The 11,512-nt window shown below is 38.0% G+C and overlaps 2 protein-coding genes across 2 annotated transcripts; one reads left to right on the forward strand and one right to left on the reverse strand.

Annotated features, from left to right (window-relative positions):
* The first annotated feature begins 298 nt into the window (after window positions 1-298).
* On the forward strand, window positions 299-5,646 carry LOC139714529 (nuclear pore complex protein Nup93-like). The gene is made up of 7 exons (XM_071626221.1): window positions 299-486; window positions 899-1,016; window positions 1,955-2,017; window positions 2,599-2,805; window positions 3,743-3,835; window positions 4,624-4,763; window positions 5,384-5,646. The coding sequence occupies exons 1-7, from the start codon at window positions 308-310 to the stop codon at window positions 5,529-5,531; spliced, it is 948 nt and encodes a 315-aa protein (XP_071482322.1). The 5' UTR covers window positions 299-307; the 3' UTR covers window positions 5,532-5,646.
* A 4,387-nt stretch (window positions 5,647-10,033) lies between these two features.
* On the reverse strand, window positions 10,034-10,871 carry LOC139714530 (uncharacterized; the record flags this gene model as incomplete). Its single annotated transcript, XM_071626222.1, has 1 exon — window positions 10,034-10,871. A coding segment is annotated over one exon (614 nt), but the record flags the coding sequence as incomplete, so codon positions are not given.
* Between the last annotated feature and the right edge of the window lie 641 nt (window positions 10,872-11,512).

Here is an 11,512-nt window from a genome sequence, read left to right on the forward strand (position 1 = left end):
CAGCATTTCAATTATCTATCAGGATATTTTTGGCTGAATTATTGCACAATGTTGCCCGTTTGGAGCAATAAAACAAAAATCGTTCGGTAATAGGATACACCTCCATACAATAAGGCATTGTCGGTCACGGTTGATAAGCTGTGTACATAAATACTCTCTAACTGACTGCATCCCTGTGTTGCATACTGAGAGTGATGACACCTAAAGATTCATCAGGATCAGGACTCTCTTTCTTATCACTCCATCCCATGCTATCCCATCCCACCTCCCTCAAACACAAATGCAGTTTGGTGAGACAGCTACTAAGATGGACAACGCTGGTTTTGGGGACCTTCTCCGCGATGCGGAACAGCTCACCGCTGATGTCGACACGGGAAGTGAACTGCCTAAAGTGGAGCAGACATTGCACCAGATAATGGAGACCAGCCAGAGGCTATGGACCAAGACGGCACAGCTGGGGGCCTCGGAAACTGCGGATGTCAAGGCGTGAGGAGCTCTATTCTCTCTCAATTTGCTCAAGTCAGGGTGCTTGCTTCTTTGCTCTAAATCTTCTTCATCTTGACTCTGCTGCTTCCAGGCTTGATAATTCGAACAAAAAAGTACAGACTCAGAGAGTGCATCAGTATATTAAATAGACCCTATACGTTATGAATGAATAGATGTTGATGTGCTTATGTGAAGTACACATACTATTGTACAATATATTCCCCATTAGATTCAGAAAAAAAGTGAGAAGCCCATTGTACAATGAATTTTGTTCTCAGAATCTTAGGATTTATTTCCTTCAATGTGCCTGATCCTATGCGGAACAAAAACATTCTTGCTTCTGCATATTGCTTTTGTTTAGTCTTTTTTTTTTTTTGTGAGACCTTGAAATGTTGATTCCTGTTCCCGACAGATCAATGCTATTAGGCTCCAAGGGACTTGACATTCCTCGTATATCAATGAGACTGGAGACACTAAGTGCAGTGAAGACATATGAACCTCTTGAACCCATTGCTGACACAGATATACAGGTAAGGGACTTATGTAGCCATAACATTCTCAGCTTCCAGAGACTTTTAATTCTCACCACATAAAGGCTTATATATTGGCTAATGCCATTTACTCTAAAAGTGGAAATTTTTGCGGTGTGTATTTCACGCACCCAGAAACCAGCTCAAAAATGAATGCACACAAATGTTATTGCTTCTATACTATGTTCCAGTAGTTTGTGTCTTGATTCCGTGGAATTAAAAACATGCAGAACTCATCTTACCTGGCCGAGGGGGGAAAAAAAATTACATGAAAATATCCACTTTTGCAGTATGTGGATATATATCATATGAATATATATTTTTATATTATAAGCATTAACACTTTCATGATGGCAGAGAGTTTCTTTCCAATATTGAATAGATGTTGGCAGTATGAGTGTATTTTAATGTTCAGCATTTATGTGTGTGTATTGCTGAATTTGTTACAGGATTTGGTCGATTAGCACTGAGATGAAAGGCCTAATACCCTTCCATGAAATACTGTAAAACCAGAAACATTTGCAAAAACAAATAATAATAATAATAGTATACTATGTGTAATGAATTGCATAGACATAAACTTTTGCGTGCATTTAACTTTTGCGAATTGTGGCTCCTGGCGAAATTGGCAAGAGTTTTGTGCATGCGAAAATTTCTGGCTTTACAGTAAGGGAAAGAATGAAATTCTCTAAATGTTTGATAAGCCATTTTCTGAGTATTTACTTTCAAGAAGTGTTCTTAAAATCTGGTGTATAGAGATCATTCTCTTGGAGATCTTCCCGTGATCTTCTACTCTTGTCTGAGAGAAATTAATTCTTTATGTTTGCAAATGACACCTGAAGGATTTTACATTATTTTTGCCTAAGTTTTGCAGAAGGGTTTAAACAATGTTTTCTTTTACTATTCATTTCTTGTAAATCTCTGCTTGCTTTGGACAGGGCTTGTTGAGAAATGAGCGTGAGAATGCCCTGCTTGCTGTCATTGAAGAAACAAAGAGAAATGTAAGTTGGTGCACAGTATTATTTCTTTCACTCATAAGTATTTATGATGTGTTACGTTTATATGACAGTAAGTTTTCCACAGTATGCTTTAGTTGTCAATATCTCGTGCATTAGCCTAACGGAGATAGTATGCACTGTAAATTTCATGCATCATCTTCTCTCAGTCCAGCCGTACATGTATTATTGTAAGCTGTATTGTGTGTGCTTTAATAGGTGACTTCAAAGCTACATGTACACAATGTCTATGTTGTTATATTGGTGTTCTAGTTTTTAATGACATACCCTCAAGGGACATCGCAGGGAAGTCGTAGTGAGGTCAAATTTCCTTCTTGTCAGTTTGTGTGAAATTTAAGAATGTATCTGTACATTGAAATTAAATGATACTTAAGTGAATGTTGTTTTTAAAGCTCCCATGTCTAATATGTTTGTGTTTTCCTATGAATTTACACATAGTCCAACATTGTGGGTATTTCAGCTTGGCTTGGATGCAGAAATCTGTACCTGCTGAAAGTGTGTAGAGGCAGTGAGTATTGCTTGCTCTGAACACTTGTAAATGTGCTTGTGTGTTCGTTTTATCTTAGACTCGGCAGCAGGCAGAGCTGCGATTCTGGCAGGCCAAGCAGAACGAGTGGGAGCTAGAAAAACAGAGGATCCTCAACACCCTTGTTGGCTCCAGCTCAGAGCTCATCAACATCTCTGCAGAGACAAGCAACCTCTTCAGCGATGCCAGCACCAGAGTAGAGGGCCGGAGTGCCATGGACAGTGTGGAAATGGCATATGCTCGACAGGCAAGCCTATCTCTTAAAGTTGTAGCCACATCTACGCAATGTTGTGGAGTCATGCCATTTGCACAAATATAGGATATTCAATTGCAGCAATCTGTATGAACAAGCATTTTGAGCAAGTTTTCTGCCACATGAAGAAAAATTCCTTGTAAGGCACATATGAATGAAGTTGACAGTGGATTAATAGTAGATTTTGAATTTTCTTCCAACATAGAAACAAAAGAAGGAGCTAGCTCCATTATATTCTATTGATAAGTCTGTAAAAAGAAAAGATGAGAGTTGCACGCACCCATTTTTGTAACATTTGTTATCTTGAAGGGAATTAATTCAAGAATGATTGATTTCAGGTAAGGTCTCCCCCAACTAATCCTGTAACTGTCTAATCATCAAGGAACTGTACATTCTGTACAATTTTATTCACAAGATTTGATATTGATTTTTTGTTAGGTTTGTAAAATCATTTGAAAATATTAAATTCAAAGATGGTTATTGATATTTAAATTACTAAAAGTATGCTTGTCATGAAGTAACATCAGACATTAAAATAATGCTAACTGTCACTTTTGGGACAAAAACATTAGAGCAACCCACTGTGCAGATTTTTGTAGAAATTAAAGGGTAGGGGTCAAAGTTGTTCTTTTTTCTTTTCTTTTTTTGGCTGAATTTGCTGTAAGTCAGAATGCGATGTAATGTGATCAGAATTGTGTAGGGCTTGTAGCATGGCAGAGCAATTAAAACAATGATATGAAATGTTGCCAACACCTCTAGTTTGACACACAAAGTCAGGCCAGAGCTCAAGATAATTAGGTTTATTTTTATTTTTTTAAGAATACAGACCATTACCGAGCATATGAGGTTGAAATAAGAATGAACTTCTTTCCATTACAAGGACATGTTTTATCTAATATTTGTTTGTTTGTTTGTTTGTTTGTTTTTACAGGTTTACATCTACAATGACAGAGTAGTAAAAGGTGGCATAAAGCCCAATTTGATCAATCTATTTGAGGAAATGGCACAGCAGTTTCAAGACAAGGTGAGGCATGGAGGTTCTCCTTATTCTTTTTATCATATATATTGTGACTAGTAGAGCATTGACATATCCAAGAGAGTCAGAAATGTTGATACATGTGAATTAACTGATGATAAGATAAACATCCGCGATGCTTTCATTTCCATCGTTGTGGGAGGTTCATATAAAGAAATAAGGCTCGTGAGAGGAGTTAAAATGTAAGGATTTCAACTAGAGATGGAAAATTGTGCACCATTGAAAAAAAAACATTGAAATATGCATTCTTAGAATAAAAAAAAGAAAGATCAAAAACAAAAAACAAAAACAAACAAACTAGAGGAACACTTAGGGAGAGCAGACCTCCACTAAGCAGCCATGATCAAAATATCGCAATTTTGTAGGCATTATCTTCATTAAAAACATAGAGGTATAGGAACATCTGTATTATACATTTGGTGCAAATCTGATCATCCATTGTTGAGTTTTTGGGAGCTTAACTTTTATTTAGATCCTGTATGACCTTTGACATTTGACCTCATGACCCCAGATATAATTGTTCCTTTCTTCACTATGAACACTTACAAGTTTGGTAAATACGATCGTCCGTTTTAGAATTAATTTGAGATTAAGCTTATTTTATGACATTTGCAGTGTACATATTATAAGTACTATCGGTCATATTAGTGTGTACAAAATTGTGTTAGTCTAGCTTGTATCTTATTTGTTCGTTAAGCACTCATCACTTGCGGTGCCATACGAAGGCTCTACCAAACAATGACATACACTTCCTTTTCTGATTTCAAATGGTACAGAGGTTAGAAGACTTCTGGGCCATGGTGAGGGAGATGGTATCCGTTCCCATGACAACAGCCCCTGACTCTGTCTCGGTCAGAACCTCACAGGAACTACAGATGGCTTTCATCAGGCGAGCGAGGGCCTTTCTTGAACACAGGTAGGATAATCACATCCCTTTTGAAGTTAGTACTTCAGAGTACTTCAGAGACTCTTACCCCAAGCCTCTTGTATATGGGAGGTTCTCCCACCTGGACCCCCTAGCAAACTGGAGACTCTAATCACACATATGTGCGCAATATAATGTGTGCTACTCGTGCATCATGGGCATAACTCGCCATATAGTCTCAAAACAAACTTGAAATTCCATGATTTTCTTTTCCTTTTCTTTTTTTTTTTAAATTGTGATTATGCTTCAGTCTCAAATCTTAATTTATCTGACTGATAATAATCTTGAAGTCATTCAGCGAGGAATAAAATATGTTTTACACTTTTATGGCGAAAAAAATGAATTTTCTTTATGTGTGTGTGTGTGTGCAAGATCAATGAAGAAATGTGAAATGATGGCATCAACTCCCTCATTGCAACATTCATATCAGCTGTTTGAGCAGTGTTTTGGCAAAAATTAGCAAAACTTCACAATTTTGAAACTTTCCTCATTATGTGATTTTGATCAACTTTTCACTGGTGTGGTGATAAAATCTTTTCAGACCAACCTTTAATTGGTCCAACATTACCCTTTTTTAGTAACAATTTCATGTGCCTGTTGTATCTCTGCAGTTACACAGAGTACATCAGCAACATCATTGGTGAAAACTTGCGACAGGCTCGTCTTGGAGGTGTTCCTGGGGTTTTCAATCTGGTCAAAGGTTTCCTGAAGGTCAAACTACCAGGGGTTATCCCAGGCTTAGAGGTGAGTCAACTATAGGCTTAATATACAAGCGACTCCCATTACACTGAAGTCCTCACGACCGGCAGTTTTCTTTCATTATATTGACATTTGGTCAAAGCCAAAAAGTAAAGTGTATAAAGATAAATGTATAGTGATGATAAATTTGGGACCTGAATTCTTACTTTGGTGAAACAAAATTTCTCATGTAACAGTGCTTGTTTAGTAAGAGATGTAAAAGCAGAGAAGTGCTAGAAAGTTAAGATATAAAAGGGAATATACACCGATCTGAGAGTCTACAATTTGTATGTGTGGACAATATTACTACATTGTCCTGTGAACCTGCTGCGCCGCGCCACTATATCTATAATGCTGAACACTGCAGTAATGGTGATTATGCTGCCTAGTCGGATCTATGTATACAAAAAATATGAAAAACTTAAGTGTCAGATTAGAGCAACGATACAGAGGCAATGGATCAGCGCAGATTTGAACAAAATACAGTCAAATGGCCTGCAGCTATGTGATGTCAGCAATTGTCTAACATTTCTGGAAGTTGGTATTGGCACTTTGAGGCAAATTACAATACATGGACACAGACAAACGTGTCGTAAATCCCCTGAATATTCATAAAGAAATTGCTTTCTGTGTCGTCAACAAAGTATTACAATGTGGTGTCTTTGATGTCATTGATGAGCAGAATCAGAGAGAAAGTACTTTTCCCAATTATGAAACTTCCCGATGGAATTCCATTTTCTTTGCTCATTTTTCTACTCATAATATTCATTCCTGGTCAGTTTTCCTCTGTTTGCATTTGTTACATACTCAAAAAGCCCCATCACTTCGGTGATCCCTTGCATTTATCCCCAAGTTGGATTATCCTTCGGGTTTATGTCAGGTTAAAGTTTGTGTGTGTGTGTCACACAAACCACACACTGCTATAACTTCTGTCCACACGAGCATTGAGCATTAAGGGTATCTGGGGCGAACACTGTACTGGGGCTTTCTATAGCTCAGTCGGTAGAGCACCAGGCTGGCATCCGGAGGTCTCACCTTCCTATCCCGATGGAATCCTGTTTTCTTTGCTCATTTTTCCACTAATAAAATATATGAAACTTGAGACATTTTGTGTGCAAGTGGTGGTATGCTCATAGTATTCATTAATCTGCTGATTGCTTTCATTTACACTAACTTTTTAACTTTGTACAAAGTGAAACAGTTTGAACTAAAGAAATGGTGTGTGTGTGTGTTTGATATGCGCATGCAATATAGGTGTAATGTGTGGTCTGATTTGTCATTTGATCAGAATATCAACAATCTAGTAATGGAAAAGCAAAGTCTCTGGTTTGTTTTCAATGTTGGATGGGAACAGGGTGAGGAAACCTGTGGTACATGGCGGCATGAATTTTTAGTGAATGTGTGTATGTTTGCATTTTGTAATTGACTGGATGGCTTTGTATGCAGGTGCAATGTGTTTGGATGGACTTGTGTAGAGTATGTGGGGGTATTGTGACTGGGGATGGTTGACGGCAAGAGAGTTGTGGTCAAAGGAGGAGAATTATGGTCAAGTTTTGGAGATGGTATACAGTATGAGGAGAATACTTATATGTTTTTGTAATTGTTTCATTGTAAGTATAATTTCCACATCAGTGAATGAAATTATAATAATCAACATCGGGAAAAAAGTGTGTGTGAGTATAAGGGTATGTGAGTTGGTTGCACCATTATAGGAATACACAGTAGACCAATGCCAATGGAGAATGATGGAGAGATAAAGATGAACATGAATTGCCCACCTCTGTTCCCTGCCCCTCCCCCACCCCCTAAAAAATGGGACAAAAATAGAGAGAGAAAAGAAACTATCAGAAAACAAAACATACACAGACACCCCCTCCCCCCCCCAAAAAAAAAAAAAAAAATAAATAAATAAAAAAAAAAAAATAAAAAAAATGTGGAGATACAAAGGTAAGACACATACAAAGGTAAGATACATTGGTTGTCTTCTCTGATTAAATTTGTAGCTTCTAGCAGGCAGAAAGATAGAAAGAATCTCAATACAGGTTCCATGTATTCAGGCCTATAGCAACAATTTGGACAGTGTTGTTATAAGGCAATGCAGATATTCATATACATATGATACAATGTACAATATTCATGAGGACACGGCACTGAGTGAATAAACCACTGTTCTTTTCAGTACCGTACAGTGCAGCTCCATGACAAAGTTGGCTTCAATAAATAGAGTAAAATCAATAGAGCAGTAGAAGTATCAAAATTGCACATAAAATCAATAAGTGCCGTAGGTTTTATGTTAACATAAAACAGTAACATACTGTGTACACCATAAATTTTTGCAGGATTTTCATTTTCATGAATTTCACTAGTCGAATGCTTATCGGGCATTAAATAACACGCAAAAAATGTTAACTCTGATCCGACATTAATGCATCATGCACATATGCATTTCTCTGTGCATTATTGTACTCCACAATTGTGATTTGAACCACTTGTGAAGTTGTTAGGAAGTCCTGATTTGTGAAAAATTAGACTCGCTAAATACATGGCATACACAGTAAATCAACCACATATGCAAATTCAGAAAAGTGCTAATATGACCTCACAAATGTCCCAATGACAAATGTCCACTATATTTCCTCTTTGACATTGACACCAAAGATAAAACTTTTTTTCTTGACACGAAATTATTCTTGGCATAGAATAACCTTGGAAGGATAACTTTCAAGGAAAAATGTGTTGAAGTTGCGAAATTATAGACCGAAAGCGTGATTTCTATATTTTGCATGAAACCAAAGTGGGAGTTGTGAGGTGATGACATCACCAAACTTTATATCTAATTTGCATAATGTATATATGTGGTTGTGATCAGTGTATGTGGTTGTGATCATTATCACTGTTAAATCAAAACCTGTGAAACTTAGAAATTCAATCACTTTCCTATTTCATGTGTGATTTTGATAATACTTCTTCTATTCTATTCATGTGCTTGTTACCATATTTATCAAAGTCATCTTGAGCATAGAATGGAACTGCACATAGTTTTCTATTTAAATCAAATGCTGGATGACATAGGGTGGGTTTGAAGACTCTAAAGTGAACCAAAGCGTACCGCACTGAACTGTGCCAGATTTGAAGCGTTCAAGAGCTCTGTTGAGAAAGCATACCTCATGAGTTATTTTTAGAGGAGGTCACGCATTTTGTAGCGAAAGGGTCATTCACCTAGTGCGCTTAAACTAAGTACAGATATGTCCTGAACAAAGAGAATTAACTCTTTGCATTACGATGTATGTGCATGTTATGTGCATTCTTCACTATTGGTACACTTTTGGTACCCCTTTGGAGCACATCGGGAAGTGGTCCACTTTTGGCTCTGTTCATTACGATATGGTACACTTTAGGAGTGTTCGAGTGCTCCTCTGGTGTGGGTACGGTACGGCATAGTTCACTTTAGGAGAGCGCTCAAACGCACCCATAGATCCTCCTTTAGGAATTCAAGGAGCCATTGCATACAGAAACAGAAAATAGATTCAGGTTGAACAAGCTTTTATTAAAAAAGACAGTTCATTTTATTGAAGAAGAGGTTTCCTGGTCTTCCTAGGTACTACTAATTTGCAAAGAATGTTGTTCATCTAGATGCGATCACACTACGACAACTTGGAAAATGGTCACTGACCAAGTCTTGTCAGTCCATAATTTTTCCGTACAATCAAGTGACAATTCAGGGTGTGAAGGATTCATTGTGTTTTGCCTTAAACATACTGGATGTAACCTGCATGCCAGATGGTTGAGTTGACCAATAGATAAAGAAGGACAGTGAGTCGTAATTCAATTGAAATACCAATTTTGAAATGCTAATATTCCCCCAAAATAAGACCTAATGCCAAAAACTGAAATACTTAGTTTTGAAATGCAAGCATCTTCACTATAAGCCCTAGTGCAAGCTAACAACGTCTCAATAGGAAGGGGGAAAAAAAAGAGGAAGATGATTACATAATATCAACAGAGTTTCTTTGAATCTTTTTTCTCTGAAGCTCTCAGAACATCAATACAAGCCTTATGTTTTAGACCTTGGTAGGTGTTGGCAGATGATATGAAAAATACTCAAATATGAGTGAAGGCAAACATACAAAATGATAAGTAACATGCTATTTCCAAAAAAAAAAAATCTTGAAAAACAAAAACTGTACTCATAGGGTCATTGCAAAGTTGACAGCCTTTCATTTTATGGACCAAAGTCAGAGAAGGCAGTGTTTACCTTGTAAGCATCAGGTGCAAGGTGAAGGTGTAACATGAAAAGATTTTTAACATTTGATTAGCAGGTGAAAAGGTTAAAATTATACCAAAAAAAAAAAAATAACATGTCCCTCAAACAGTAGAGATTTCTTGTGGAAGATGCGATATGTATTTGAAATCATTTGACTTAAATTTTGTCAGCTTGTAACTTTTTTGGATTATGTGGTAATAATTTCAGTTTTTTGATGGCATACCTGCTTCCTATTACAAAATATGTGATGTACATAAAATGCCAAGTTTTCGGCAGGACTTCATACAAATGATTACAAAATGGTTAAATCACAAGTCTGTGACATCAACCTGGTATACTTTAGAAAGCTCTAACTTTACTTTAATATGATTTTATACTTTTAATATAAAAGTAATACTCATATACGTTTTCTATGGCAAGTATCTTTGGTCTCCTCGTGTCAAGTCACAAGTCGCAAGTGTGTAGTACTGTTCAAGAGTTTACTTAATCGGAGGCCAAATGTTCTGTTGTTTTGTTCATGACCGTGTGATTGGCAGTCATGTCAGGTGGTCTTGCATTTGGCTGCTCTGCTCGAGCCTTTTCTAGCTGGAGCCACTGGCGCTCACGCTGCATGTCTAGGATGTCCCTCTCTATGACCAGCTTCTCCTTTTCGATCTCCAACTTCTCCTTCTCCAAGACGAGCTTCTGCTTGCGCAGAATCAGCAGGTCCTTGCTCAGGGTCTCAATGTCCTTTTCGTCGTCGATGTCGCTGTGCGCGCTGTCTTCCGCCACGACACTGGAATACCTCCTGCGCTTGTACGCAGGCGATGCGCCCGAATGTGGCATGGAATGTTGTTGGGTCGGAGGGTTTAGGCAGGATGATGAGATGGAGGCGGCAGACTGGAAGTTGTATGGCCTGAAGTGGGAGCCGTCGCTCTGGGCCATGGTCGTGGCCAGGTGCGAGGGTTCCTGAGGAAGGCAGTCCTCCATGGGGAGGAGGGACCAGAGCAGGGTGGCTGCATCATACTTTGTTGGAGCTGGAAGTAGTACCGGGATGGGGGAGGCTGTAGGGCGTGGCTGACAGGTGGCTGCTCCTTGGAAGTTGCCTCTGTGGGATACTGTGGGAAGCCATCCTCATCAGCAGGTATATCCTGTGGCCACCTTGAAGTGGAAAAGTAATGTTAGCCACATTTTAAAACAGTGATTTCAACCTGGAAAGGTACCAGAAGTCAGACATTATTCATTCTTCAGCCTTCTATGTACAGATGGCACCTGTTATATCAAAGTCCTTGGGGCTGACAGTTTTCTTTTATTATATCAAAATTTAATTATAGCTGAACTGGACAAAACTTTGGACGGACTTTGAACTTTGTTGGAACAAAATTTTGTTATAACCGCATCCATTATTTAACGGGAGTGCCCTGTAGTTTGTATGATGAGTCGTAGGGCAATAAAAATGGAAGCAAACTGGAAGCAATCTCTTTGGTTGACAGAGGAGGAAGGCATTGATGGCAAAATAGATTTGCTGATGTGCTACATATGAGAACATTATGAATTGAATATTTTAATCTTAGAATGTGTTTGTGTGCACTAGTAGCCATGACAACATTATCCAAGAGCAGAAGATGTGACAATGATTTTACTCAATGTGTGGTTCAATTTTTGTTGTTTTTTTTTCTCCTTGAAATGTTTTTGAAAGTGAGAAATTCAGGCCATTTAAAAACTCAATGGAAATGGGACAGATTGTGCACCACATTCA

The sequence above is a fragment of the Diadema antillarum genome, unplaced genomic scaffold (assembly GCF_040938485.1).
Source record: "Diadema antillarum isolate AM-2024a unplaced genomic scaffold, OU_Dant_1.0 seq00002305_RagTag, whole genome shotgun sequence".
NCBI lineage: Eukaryota > Metazoa > Echinodermata > Echinoidea > Diadematoida > Diadematidae > Diadema > Diadema antillarum.

Coding starts and splice junctions, on each gene's coding strand:
- LOC139714529 (XM_071626221.1), top strand. CDS start 308: ATGGACAACGCTGGTTTTGGGGACCTTCTCCGCGATGCGGAACAGCTC. Junction 2,018..2,598: donor TTGAAGAAACAAAGAGAAAT/GTAAGTTGGTGC, acceptor GTTTTATCTTAG/ACTCGGCAGCAGGCAGAGCT. Junction 4,764..5,383: donor AGGGCCTTTCTTGAACACAG/GTAGGATAATCA, acceptor GTATCTCTGCAG/TTACACAGAGTACATCAGCA.